The 14,429-nt window shown below is 42.4% G+C and overlaps 1 protein-coding gene across 4 annotated transcripts in view; it reads right to left on the bottom strand.

Moving 5' to 3' along the window:
- Positions 1–14,429, bottom strand: part of LOC6549041 (protein spire) — a 37,293-nt gene that overhangs the window by 18,114 nt on the left and 4,750 nt on the right. For all 4 annotated transcript variants that reach the window (XM_026979840.1, XM_026979842.1, XM_001974124.3 and 1 more), the window contains exon 2: positions 8,479–8,546. In XM_026979840.1, the coding sequence (XP_026835641.1) occupies positions 8,479–8,546 (68 nt within the window). The remainder of the gene's footprint in view (positions 1–8,478; positions 8,547–14,429) is intronic.

Raw genomic sequence — 14,429 nt, 5'->3', positions numbered from 1 at the left:
CCCCACCCACTCACCTTTCCCCTTTCGCCTGCCCCATTTTTGAGGTGCATGTTGCCTTGTGGATTTCAGGTGAGTCTGCTTTTGTCGTTTTCTTGTCTTTTGTTGCCAGCGAGCCGTTTGCCTCGCAAACTTTTGTTTGTTTCGGCATAGACGTGCGAACTGGGTTAATTTTCTATATATACCTATACATACATACATAAATACAAATCTATGTACAATATATAACTATGCTGGTGCTACAATTATTGTTTATGTTCATGTAGAAAACGGCAATTCACACGATTCGCAACGTCTGAAATTGTAAATAACAATAATTTCGCATTATTTTCTTTCTCTGTTGATACCATAAATACATATACCACTGGCTTTTGGCCTGAAAATCGTACGAAAGCGGCAAGTCCGCGATCTGTTGAGAACTGATAAGGCAATTATGAAGTTGAGAATGTAGGGCACAGCGAGAGATTCCGGGAAGCCCATAGAGCAACTGGCATATATGACTCATTGAAGGCGAACGAATAAATTCTACTCAACATTAATACCAGTGGGATTTAGTTATATTCATTCGGTCGCAGTCATAAGTCTGAGGGCAATCTTGGAGATTAGAAACATTTGCTCATCGCCTTCGAGTGCTCATGTATCCATGGGAACCTATTTCGCCAATTCCCCAGTTTACCAACCCATCCATCAATATCGAAGGCCTCAATCAAAACGCTTAATGCAGTTCCGGTAAGTTCTCTGGCCCCAACATCGGACCAGGCCACCTAGAAAAGCCTTCTCGAGCACACAGACAGGCAGACAGAGCCCCTTTTGAAGACAGGCTTAGAAGGAGAGATCGGAGATTGCGATCAAAGCCCTACAGCAATCAATGAGCAGCAATAACCAGCAGATCGGCCGTCAATATCAAAAACTGAGACCCAAGATCCCAGCGTCACAACAGACCGACAGAACGACAGACCGACAGACAACTCATCGATAACAATCGATAAACGAGTTTTCGGATTTTGGGGAGCGAGGTGGGGCGTAATCCCTAACAGCATTATAACGGAACGCGAAACAAAACGCTAATTGTACTCGCCTCTAGAACATGACTCGAATCAAAGAACTGCCAAGGGGCCATAGCCTACAAAACGCCATATATCAATATTTGGGCATCTGCGGATCGGGATCGGGTCGGTATGAGGATCCGTAGGGGAATTCGGAGGGGGTGGTGATCATACTGGTACCGATGGCGACGATGAGATAGCACAAAACGCTGGCGTTTAATTGGGTAATTGGCTCAAGTACCGTACGTATTACCACCGGCCACCGGACCAAAACAGAAATTGAAATACTCGCACATGACTGCAGAACTCAGCCGAACCGCTCTGAACTGAACTGCCCCTCGATATCAAAAGACCACGAACACGTCGCAAAAAATTTACGGCCACAATCGGTCATGAAAACGGGCCTAACATCTTTATAATATTGCTATTATCTGCGACATGAGACATGAAAAATGGTAACAACGAAGCCACGAGCCACAAAAGCAACTTATAGAAACTTACATATATACAGATTGAGGGTGAATAGGGCTAGGATAGAAAAGAAGTAGGTATGAATACTCCAATTAAATTTTCGAAGTGAAATCAAGTGCAATCAATGGTAGGCATTTTAGTTTCAATATTTACAACACATCTGCTCTTAAGCTGCATTTATTTCTCCCAGTGTAGCGGTTACGGCAACCACTACACCCCTAATGCCACTAAATTGCAAGTGTGCCTATGAATCGAGCCTGGCCAAGAGAACTCGGAGTCGGGCTGGCAAATAGAATAGAATGGCCAGTGCCGGGACCAACTCGTGACTGGCAACCAGTTGCAGAGGTTTCCCATGACGGGCTCCAAACTGGACGCCAGCAGCCAGTCCTCTATGTGCAGGCAGGTCCCAAAAAATTAGATAGATACATATATATACGTATAGGCCCCACGTACATATCCGTGTATATATGCTGGAAAAGTAACTGTTACTCTCCCAAGCGAACCAGCAACTTGTTCGGCGTCTTCTTTCCACTTTGCACAAAGTGAAAAAGATGTTGGCGAATTCCTGATACTCATCAATAAGATGAAATGTATCTATCAATAAGACTATCGAAGAGCAGATCCTAGTCTTAACTTATGAGTTATTTATGTAACCATGTACATTGTCATTGCTATGAATATGATCTGCTTTATTTTCTCAAATATATTTTATACTTCTATCAAAGAAACCGTAACGGGCAACTTAGCTTTAAATATCGCTAAGAGATTGGGATTGAAAACTAAAGAAAGCTAAGAGCGCTTCACGTTTAAAGTAGCCCACCCATTCCAAACACCCAAAAACAAAGGGTATCAAATAAAGACTGGTTCGCTTTTGGAGTGTTGTTTTGGGGGTCTCAAAGTGGCAGAGCAATTGAACAAGTGAGTGCCTGGCATTGGTGTGTATCTGTGCCCGTGGCCTGGACACCAACTGCATCTCGTCTTTGGAGGCTGCTGGGCCGGCCCATTGAAGTGATGTTTTAATGAGTCCTTTATCACGTCCATGTGCCACGAACTGGCAGCCCCAGAAATGGGTTTCAATGGGTTGGGTTTCGTCCAGCGAGAGCCACGAATTATAGCTTCATTCCCACAAAGAAATCCCAAGTGCTAGTCCAAGTCGTTTGCATTTATTCTAATTTCGAGTGTGGCCGCTTCTTGAGGGCCTCCTTGTGGATTTTCGGTTCTTGAGTTGTTCATTGTTTGCCTAACGGTCATCGAGGAGGAGGAGGGGGAGCGTCCTCAGGCGTCAAATATTGACATGCATTCAATTCAAATGCTTAGTGTTTATTTAGGCGCCCAAAAGGTTGAAGTCCGTAGAAAATGCAGTCTTAAAAATATTGTGAAATAAAATGTAATACAAGCGTTGAAATGTTGTAGGTGCTGGTATAAAATTTCTGAAAATTTTAATTCTTTAAGAACCTGCCGCTTGACGAGGTCTAATATACTAGTGACGATCACAACAAACTAAAGTTCCGATATCAACTTTTGTGACGAAAAACTATTTGACGATTGATTTTTTAAACAAATTTTGAACGGAGCAACGGATTCTAACAGTTTTTCTTCAACATAAGGTAAATCCAAGTTATAAAATTGGGATGGATAGCCAACAGTAAGACAGACAGAGAAACGAACATGGCTAGATCGATTCAGATAGTGAACCTGATCCAGAATATATATATTTTTGATACACACTTTACAACGAATCTGGTATACTCTGGATCAGGAAATAATATGCGTATACAAAGGAATATTAATTGTACTGGCAGAAATTCTCTTTTTTTAAGTTAAATCAACGCTGCTAAATTTAAAATACCTAATATACTGTATATATTCATTATTAAAACTGCGTAAGTAAACAAATGTTTTCATATCCAACAAATTTAAATCCCAAAATTAATCACACTTGAACTTCTAATTTAGCTCAGTGTATTTATGTTAAAGGTATGGGGAAAAGCACGGCGGTGCATGCAATTACAGACGGTCGTGAATACAATTGCTCCAAAGAATCAGCTCCAAAGACAATCCCGTAGCCCCAGCTCCGCCGAGCCATGAAGTTTTGCCTCTTGGCTGCCTCTCCAGCTTTTCCTCCGTATCCCATATCCCCCATATCCCATATATACCATTTCCAATCCCACTCCCTTTTCGGCCATCATCTTCATCCGCAGGCCCGAGAACGTTTAGTTGATCGACACTTTTATGTTGACGTCGTGCGCGCGTTGTCATCGTCATCAACATGGTCATCATCCCATCCCATACGATACCCATACCCATGCCCGTACCCGTTCTCTTGGCAGTTCTGGTGCTGTGCCTGCTCCATTGATTGATTCCCTAGAACAATGGGCCATGGAGCGATGCGTCTGCGCCGTCACCAAGGCGAACAGGCAGCAGGAGTCGAGTGGCACAGTGGGACCAAGCGGTTTGCTGGCGAAATTTGGCGAGAACTCAAAATAGGTGTAAATGTAAGCGAAACAAAGTATGCAAATGGATTGCAAGTGCACAAGTGAAGGTGTACTACCTATATCAAAAATATTGCTTGTTGAATTGATACAATCATTTCCTGTATGAACTGTATTTCCATTAGCATTGAACACTAAAAGGTTTCAGCCACTCTCGCCCCACCGTGCCGTGTTTCGCCTATTACAAATGCGTAGCCTTAGCAGCTAGTCATATCCAGAGTCGTAGTGGTAGACGGAGTCAGAGAACCAGAGCAAAAACCAGAGAACCAGACGAAGCATAAAGCAAACGGCGAGGCACTCAACCAAGTCGCCATCCAGAGGCGACTCATTGTTTTTGGAGCTGGCCAACGGCAGCAGAAGCAGCAGCAGCAGCAGCAGCAGCAGCAGCAACCAAAGTTGCAAGTGGAAGTGGCAGCAACTGTTGCTCGTCGCTGGTGTTGCTGGTGTGGCTGGTGCTATGTTGCCTCCAATGTGGCTGCCACTGGAGCATAAGGCACACGAATGTACCGGGACGAACTGAACCCATAAAAGTACGGGCGGGCCAGTTAAATGGAACAGGTAGGCCAGCTGTTCACGCTCTGAAAAAGCGATGACTTATTTCGTTTAATTTTTCAAAGCAATACGAGAAAGAGTTTCGAGGCGGAAAGGAACGAAACCCGAGAGCCTTATTTTATGCATAATATTTACTGTGAATAATTTGCACGCTTTTGGGAGTTAATATTAGCTCGGAGTAATCATCAAACCTTCATCTCGAGCCGCAGTTTGCATTGGTAATTGCTAACCGCCGTTCGGCTGACTTCACTGCGAAAATATTTATCCCAATCGATGTCCAGGCGGTAACTCGCTTTCCGACCAATTTAGAATGAAATTGAAGTCAGCTGCGCATTAAATTACACTGGCCTACGGTGTGTCACCCGATATCTATGATATTTGGGCCACGGCTTCTGCACATCGTGGGTTATCTATTTTGGAGATACGAAAACTCTTTGCACGAGACTCTTAGCCCTGACAGCCGAAGGCGGTTTCATAACCAAATAATTGTTTGTTTGGTGTAATGAATTTAGACTTGAGGCGGGAGAATACGAGTTACGTAGATGAAAAGCAAAGGTTTTAAAGCACATACATATTAAGTTATTACTCAACCTTGCGCCATTAAAGGGATTTAGATTGTGGGATGCTTAGTGGCCAGATAGCAACAGCCTTGGGTGGCACAATGAAATACAGTAATTTGTTATTTGACCAGAACTGCTTTTAATTGTATCACGTAAGGTAAGAATTATAGTTTCGAACTGTGTTGTATAATGATGTCAATTAAGTTTGGTAATTTCATGTTGCATATGAGTTCATATTTTAGAAAGATCGGGGGTTTGGGAAAATATTGCTGCTAGTTACATAATACGACCTCTACGAAACGTAAGCACTTTAATCCGGAATCGTCTTCCGGCCACATTAAACTCACCCAGCTTAATTGTGCCCTGCCCTATTTGGAATATTTGGCAATTCGCCCGTATAGCCCAATAAAAGGCAATTGGAGAGCCCAGAAATTGTTAAAGCCGCCTGTCAAGCGAAGTAATCCTATTTGGCGGCCCCGAAAAGCCGCCAAAGTCACCGATTTCCAACTTCGATTCCCTCGGGTAGGTGGCGCACCCAAACAATATCGGAAATCCATAAACCAATTACAAAAGTGCCCCTATGCACTGCAAAGTTCAACTCTACGAAACGCTATTTATGGCAATGCAAGCGCAACAAATGGAGCCGACCAAGCCCTGTTCAAACTTATGGAAGAAATTGGATAGTCTGGGGGTGTACAACTATGTACTTGCGAAGGTTTTATTCGGCTGTTTGCCCAGTGAGCGGTGGAGTGTGGCGAAGCGCATCACCGATTGACTCACTTTCTGGGGTACGGATTACAGATTTCCAGGCGACCTTAGTGGGCTGGGCAGACCGCAGAAATTCGCCAATGGACTTCCTAGTCCGCATCCCCGAAAGGCAGGCGGCTTGTCATTCAACCATTTAGCCATTCAGCTATTCAGTCATTTAGTCAGTCAGCCATTTTGTCAGCTAGTCCGCTTGTTAGTCGTTCCAACTAGCCAGGCAGCTAGTTGCGGATCACGAGTTCGAGATCAGTCTTCTGCGGTTAGTGGGCTGCCTTTCAGCTGCAATTTGTATCTGCACCCATAACATATCTCTTTTCTATCTCTCGGGCGCTGTGATCACATGTATGTGATCATCGATTTTTGTACTTTGCATAATATGCAATGATGATGATGGGGATGTCTGGCTTGTCATATGATAGGCGCCACAAGTTCCGCATCGCATCGCATCTCATCGCTTCGGTCTGTCCTTTGGACAATTGCATAAGCCCAACTTGGCGATGGGAATGACTGGGGGACCCAAAACAAAGGTCAAACAGGCCTAAAGTGCATTTTCGAGCGGAAAATGTCACTGCACGCGCTGTCACTCTTAACGCTGAAGTCTTTGGTCTCCGGCAATTGTTTTTCCACTCAATTTCAATTGTTGTCGGGGCTTTAAACAAACAAATGAACATTTTTGCGCATTGCAGTCGCACTTTTAACGCCCCTTTTCGCTTTCAGGGGGGCGGGCTAACCTTACCAGCGACAACCATCCCCTGGGTAATTTTTGCAATTGTTGTATAATATTGTCCAATTTCAGCTTGTTTCGGCCCCTGACGGGTCTCTTGATTTAGTGGATCGCAATTTAGGGGGCTCACGATGGGGTGGCCAAGCTAATTGGTATATACTTCCTACGTTGACTGCGATTTTTGTGATCCCGAGTGTACTTTTTACATAAGATATCTTAAACGCCATCGATTGGAAAAAAGTACTTTATTTCCTCAAAGCTGCAATATACGAATTTTCGTGGTTCAGACCACATATTCCTTACACTTTTGTTTAAGCCACAAGATTGCATACAAATTATTATAAGTTAATTGTAAGCAACTGGAACCGAATCATATTTACAAAACAATTCCCGCGTCTTTTCATATTTATGAAGGAATGTGCGCTATCCGACTTAAATAGGGTCTTCAAAGACCGTAAAATATAGGAATTTTAAGGTAACTCCAGCGCGGCGGTAAGAATGCATTCGGAAATTTCTCATGAACCCCGGAGACAATGGAGCAGCCTTGTGCGAGTTGGCTAGAATGAATATATAGCGAGTATACCCAAGAAACGACCTCCATAGAGCGGCGAAACATGCATATTTCTCACACACACCCATTACGGCCAGCACACTTAATTGAAAACGGCATCTATATGGTTTGCAGCATGTGGCCGGGGAAAAGAAAACAACGAGGGGCAAACTAAAAGATACATTAAAGTTTCCAGGCGTGGAGAAACTTGCCGCTTCCATGTTACGATCTTCTAGAGCCCAAAATGCAGTTGGCCCTGTTGTGGCTGCAGTTGCTCACTGATTTAATTACCTCGCTGAGATCCGAGCCTGCCCCCAAACAGGGTTGCTAACGATCACTATGTGAATTCTCCAGCGTTGCGCCTGCGCATTTCCTCAGCTCTTTGGCTCGTTTTGAGATTTCTGTAGCTCTCGAGTTTTTGGCCTATGGGAACTGAAACCTTACAGTGCCTTCTTCAAAGTACTCCTTTCCTTTGGGCAACACTTTCGCATGAGTGGCTATGTGTTGAACATCTGCTAAAATTGCCATAAAATCGTTGATGGTGCAGTTGCGCCGCCAACACTTTCACACATTATGCTAGGGAGCTTGTCTTACTGGTTGTAGCTCATTTTGTTTTATGGCCTGTTCAATTTGATGTCAGCTCTGGGCCTTTCGAGAGAGGAGTTCGTGTGGGGGACTTCTTGGGGTCCGATTGAAAAGAGGAAAAGCGCTGATTGAGGAGCCCAGATAAGCAATCATTTGATTCAGCACCTTCATATCTCGAACCCATTGGAAAACTATGATGCACTCCGTACATCGTTATGGGGAATAACAAATGCATTCTTTCCAATCCGATTCAAATTTTGATTTTAATTGCGTTCTCTCTCTCTTTGTAAAATGACAGCAATCATTCCATGAGAACACCTAATATAACCAGATGATTAAGATCTAAGCGTTAATTAGTGCAGTGCAGTCAAAATCTAATCCATTTAAGCGACACTCAACGCGTCTTACAACCCGTCATTTATCCGTTCTTGTTTCAACTCTTCCGCCCCTTTGATTCGAAATCGGCGCTGCGGGGTTAAGAAACCATTTCTTTTATCATAAATCATTAGAGCTTAATTTAAGGCCAAACCGGAACCGTAACAAGACAGCAAATGAACTCATTCGAGCTCAGTTTACAGGCCCCGTAGTTCTAATCCGTAATCTGAGGGCACTTAATAGTCGCCAACTGGCCGACACGTGAACGATATCCAAAGGCTTTACGACCCATTAAAGCCCCGGGAACAAGATTGGAATACCGGGAAATACTCGTGGACCAATCAATCGATGTTCAACTCACCTTTCTATGCGAAACGACGAGCGGCGTGTGATGGTGATGATGATGGTGGTGATTGCTGTTGTCGAAGGCTGTTGAGTAAACAAATGGGAGATTAAATATTGTAAATTAATAAGACTCAGAGCGAGTGCAATCAATAAATTTGGTTACAGTTAGCGGGAAATCATAAACGAGTCAATTGCAATTAAGCAGAAAGCCAAACAACGCCAGACATTGTTCACCTTTCCAATTGCATTTTAAAAATATGCAAACATTTCGAGTCTCAATTTTGTTTTCTTAGCTCTGCAACTTCCGCACTTGATGGCCAAGCCCAGCGCATAAAAAAAGGGGAAAAGCGGGCAGAAATTGTAACAGAAATAACAAATACCAGTGCTTGGAAACGGGTTCAGCAATCATAAACTTGTTGTGCAGACAGCCAGATACCGGGGAGCAGCGGCGGTACAGGGGGCGGTATCGGGAGCGGTACTGGGAGCGGGACTGGGACAGGTGGTGCGACTGCTGACTGGTGACTGGCGACTGGGTGGGGTGGGGCGGCGGTGCGGTCCGGAAAATTGTCAATGGACAAGCCGAGCAATTGTATTATAACTCATAACTCTATAAACCACATAACGCGCCTGGCATTTTGTTGAACAATTAAATGCAATTTTCAACTAAAAATAGTTGACTCAGCAGCGCCGCTACTCGCCGCTCATTCCAAGGTGCTCGTGTTGGTTTTTTTCGGTTTGATTGGCTGACCGGCCGGCTTTTCATTACAAGCTGCGACATTAAAGCCATGGAGAAGGGGGTGGAGTGGACAGGGGTCTAACAGGGGGTGGGGTGGCCAGTCAGTACCCCCATATCATGGCCCAGCAATTCCACTTTGCAGTTTATTAAGCGTGACTGACTGACCAACCGGTTGGTACACCCAAACTTTAAATACCCACATAGGCAGATATTATTGCAATCAACTTAATTTTTCGCTGAGATAAGCCAGTGGAGTATGTTAATTTTATGGAATATTCATGAATGTATTGACGGATTGTAAGTAATGTACAGCTTTATGCATTTTTGGTTTATCGAAATAATGGCACTCCCTTTTTTGCAAGAAAATCATATATGTATGTATATAATTTACACGTGTTTCAAAATGACAAAAAATACTAATTTTCTGGTCTTAAGCTTTTTAATTAGAGTTTCCTACCTGATTTACTTCTACCGCAATAAAAAGTTATACAATCCCGAAGTGATTCATACGTCCCATGAATTACGGCCATTTGATCTTAGCTCTGTTGACCCTCCATTGTGTTGGTTCCGCATTAAACTCCCGACCTAACTACAGGTTAACGAAGTTAGCGGGTCAAACAACCAGAACACAGTTTTCGGAAATAAACCGAAAAAATAGTACAAAAAGGCTGAACACGAAAATAAGAGATGAGCTCGAGTGCCCAGCATGATATCATTATGGTACCAAGCTGGGTTGTCCATCACTTTCGCAGGAAATGAGTCAAAAAGAGGTAACTTTTCGGGGGAAGACGGACAGGAGTTGGGGTTTTAGGCAAATTCATCCCAAAATTCCGACGCAGACACGACATGCCGCGACTTAATAATTAAATAACAAAAATAAAGCTTCGAGGCAGGCAGTCGGTTCCAGCTAATAATTAATTGACATTTAGCAAAGAATTTCAAATGAAAAGAATGCCCTGCCATCTGCGAATGCTGTCGAAATTTGCGCAAATTTGGGCTTTATTAATGCTTGATTTATGAGACAGCCGTAACGCTTTTTCACTGGCAACATGTGCATTTGATTGAGCGTTATTGAATAAGCTGGCGAGCGTTACAATTTGAAAGTTCACAGAGAATCCTTCAGATCAGAAGCACATGTGAGTAATTAAAATGTACATATAAGTGCTGAACTTTATTTGCCATATGTTGAGATGCGCGATCATCAGTTGGTTCATTACCATCTAATTCATTACCTTAATTACGTAAATATCAACAATATGTTGAGAAGTAAATGGTAAGTATAAAGAAAGGGTAATTGCTTTTCCAATCTTTAGTCATTACTATTTCTGTTGATTACATTTCCAAATATAAGCTAATAGTTAATATTAGTCTCAATTCGTTTATATTGTCAGTTGGCAAAATGTATAAAACCCTTATCTTGGAGTGAATCACCGGTCGGTCAATGCGTCAATTTGGAGTCGGTTAATTGGCGATACGATATTGGTCGCCAAAGAGAGTGGGATTCTACTTTCCTATACACATGGTGTTGTGCACTTTGCTCGCTGGAAAAAAAAGAAATTAACGAGCCCATTTCGATAAGATTAGATTGCTGGCGAACCGCTCTAAAGCGTGGACATTCGAAATTGAATGGGAAAATTGCATTTCCGATTGGAAAATTGCAAAAAACATCGAAGTACACGGCGACCAGTCTCAGGGTCAGACAATGGACTTTCCTCCCGTCGAATCCAATTAATAATAATAAAGCCCAGCACTTTGCTAGCCTGGCTCCCAATTGTTTGGCAGCCACAGTCTCGGCAATCTCATCATCCCACTTGCATTTCATCAGGTTCAATGGAAACTATATAATAAAGTTTTATAAATGTTGCTGTAGGATTTTGTGGTGGAGGTGATGGTGGAGTGCATGGCTCTGTTGGTTGACCAAGTGGCCTCATGGCAATTTACTTTCTAATGTCAGGAAAGTCATGTGCAAGTCAACGGCAACCGCACGCTGACTGGGTTTTTTTCGTTTGAATATATCTTATAGAAATTGACAAATAATCTGGGCAAAAACTACGAAATCTATGCAGATTTGTGAGCAAAATTAATTAGACGCAGTGAAATTTGTTGAGGCGTTAGAAACGCAAAAATCGTCGGCATTTTAAAGACCATATGTGCCACTGCCCTTTCAACTTCGTTTATAACCCATAATTTAAAAACGCCGAATGCTTTTGGCATGCGTTTCACGTGGCGATGGTTATTTACATGAACTATAGGCATATTTAAAGTATTTATCAATCAAATGCGGGCAATTAGCTGTTGATGAGTTTCCTCCTCCTCTGATTCATTTCGGCTTTGTTTTGGTTACACCTAAGTGCCTGCCGCGTCTCTGCATTCAAATTATAAATTAATTAATAAGCGCGGATGAATAATGGATCAGGAAATGATAGATAGTTGCCAATTAATGTAATTACGGGCATTGGTTTTCGGAGTGGTTACTCAATAATCGGGCGGAACAAAACTTTGTAATTTTAAACAGAATCAGATGGGGCTTTCTTATAAGTTAATATGTTTTGGTCTATTTCATAAATCCAAAGAGCTTCAAGGGTAAAGTTTTTATTTCAAATTTCATCGTTAAGTAAAGCTTACACTTTAGAAGAAGTTTCCGATTTTCCCATAACACAAGCATTAAGATTACCCCAAAGATCATTAACTCAAAAACCATATTGCCAACAAAATTCCCAGGCTTTGGCTATTTTTTGGACGTTCATTGATGGCAGCTTTTTTACATCATAAGGAAATTGACAATGCAAACGCACATTGCCCACAAAAACCTAACACAATCCCATTGTAACCGCTGTGAAGTAACCATTCCTGCCAGAGATATTCCGAATCAAGTGAATGGCATTCCGAACTCAGTCCCGAAAACCACAATATCCATGATCCCCATTCTTCAATTATCGTGTGTGTATATTCAATATTGCATAAGGCCTGGAATATAATTCCCTACAAAGGGCGGGGACAAAAGATTTCCAATTTTGGGTCTGAATCGATTTAAATGTCACTCTTGCTTTCATCTTTTGTGATCTCGGGAGAAAGAGCAAAATTGTGAATATTTATGGCCCCGATACCAAATTAACGTCGACAAATAGACGAACAAATTCATAAGATATGCAGACTATGTAAATTCGCCACCAAATTAAAATAATTTGCAGCTGAAGCCAAAGACAGGCCAAATACCCACTGAAGATTGCCGGCTATCCGTGTATCTGTATCTCAAAAAAAAAAAAAAAAGTTTCAGACTCGTCAACAGGTTGCTGCTGCGGACCAACAACAATTGTTGTTTATGGCAGTGTTGCTGGTGTTGCTTCCACTCTTTGAGAAATGTGAAAGATGAAAGCGTAAATGCTGATTAAAGATTGTTTCTTCCATACGTATGCCGTGTACATAAATTTATATTGTAATTTCAGTGCCGGCGATATGCAAAGTGAAAGAGATTCGAGTTTTTCACCGAGCCGGAGTCAGTCAATCAGTCGGTCGGTTAGTCGGCAATGATAACAGCGATACGGCACCACCCGCTCCACAGCCTTCAGTCTCTTCAGTCTACAGTCTTCAGTCTTCAGTCTTTAGTCTTCAGAGCCAATCTGCAGTCCGCCGTCTAATTTCACAGTCATCAAGGCGCGGTATCAAGCCGCGTAGAAAGCGAGAGTCTCGATTACAGTTTAGTTGCGCCTGCGCAGTCATCGCGGCCCGTGGAAAATCGCCATCAAGGTGAATTACCCCAACCGGAGACGCCCACGCCCCCAGTAAATGTGTCAAGCGAAATTGGATCGGCGGCTGAAGATGGATGTATCTCACGAATAAATAAATTAAATGGCTAGGCGATTGCGATAGACGGTGCAAAAAATGAGATGCATGTGGGTTTCCGAATACCGAATAGGATTTACCTAAATTATTTTTGTTTAGTTGCCATCGACTGGGATATTAAATGCTGACCTTGGCGGTATGTGTTTGATAAAACTTTAAGCGATACGGAGGTTATGGAAGCAGGAATCAGTTTGAGAACGTAATTCCAAAAAAGTTTTTTTCGGAACTGAACAAGGCCATGGCACCTATTTTAAGGTTAAGTTGATTAGTTCCTACAAGGTCGTTTGAATCTATGACTCTAGTCCTAATAAAATAATCTAATCTTCGAAATACTATTGCTGTACTATGGCGACTCATTGCTGTAACCAAGTATCGAGAGAATTTCGCTTCTAACTTCTCATTTTCCATGCTTATCACAAATGTTGCAATTCCACTAAAATATCACTACAAATCCATTAAATACCTTCGTAGACGGACCCTGGCTTAAATAAATTCCCATAAATAGAACCTTATCAGATACATCACAATACACAAAATAGCTTATCAAATAGCAATACTTTCCTTTCAGTTGGCTTGTTCTGTCCCATATCCGAGAGTCAGGTTCCCATGGAGAAGCTTTCTACAGTTCACATTCGCTGGCAACACGGGTTAACAAACCTTTTAGCAAGTTTTCTTGTCTACCTACGACTCAAAGCAGTTTATGTGGCTGCAACTCGACACACATTTGGAATATAATGTACTTTAGCACCTACATTAAGCGACGACATATATGTGTTTTATTTACTTACAAAAACGATAAGATAGGAACACGAACAATAGCTATATCGAGCAGCATTTACTCAACGACTTTGCCGCTTTCGATTGCGTTTAATTGCATCAAAATTTATTTATAATTTGGAGCGTAAACAAGCGAGTCAGGGTCAAGCGGATCGGTTAGGCCCCAGATGTGTCTGCTCAATGGACCCCACAAGTGTCATCCAAACAACGGAGGGAAAAGCGAGCCACAATTCGGATTATCGTCTGATTTATTGGGTCTGGGACGCACTTTCAAAACCCAAGTCTTGGTCTCGGGGGGAGTTCCATTGAGTCTTTCTGTCTGTGTCCAAAGGCGACACAAAGTATTTCCATTTCAAAATGCAGCCAATGGTCAGCGGATTTCGTAACTCGAATGCAAACTGCACAGGTGGACAAGTTTAGGAGAGGCCCAACAAATGTGGGTCTCTGAAATTTGGTTCAGGTTCGTCGTCGTGCTTATGTCATTTGTTGTCATTATGAAAAAATTATTATATTAATTGTGTCCCAAAACTGGAGCGTCAACAATAGCTGGCAATTAAATTTGGGTCTATGATGTGTCAAAAAAAATATAAGCCAACGCGGAAAGCTAAAAG

The sequence above is a fragment of the Drosophila erecta genome, unplaced genomic scaffold (genome assembly GCF_003286155.1).
Source record: "Drosophila erecta strain 14021-0224.00,06,07 unplaced genomic scaffold, DereRS2 tig00000092-arrow-pilon, whole genome shotgun sequence".
Lineage (NCBI taxonomy): Eukaryota > Metazoa > Arthropoda > Insecta > Diptera > Drosophilidae > Drosophila > Drosophila erecta.
The sequence above is the reverse complement of the archived record's forward strand: the minus strand, read 5'-3'. Positions and strand labels throughout refer to the sequence as shown.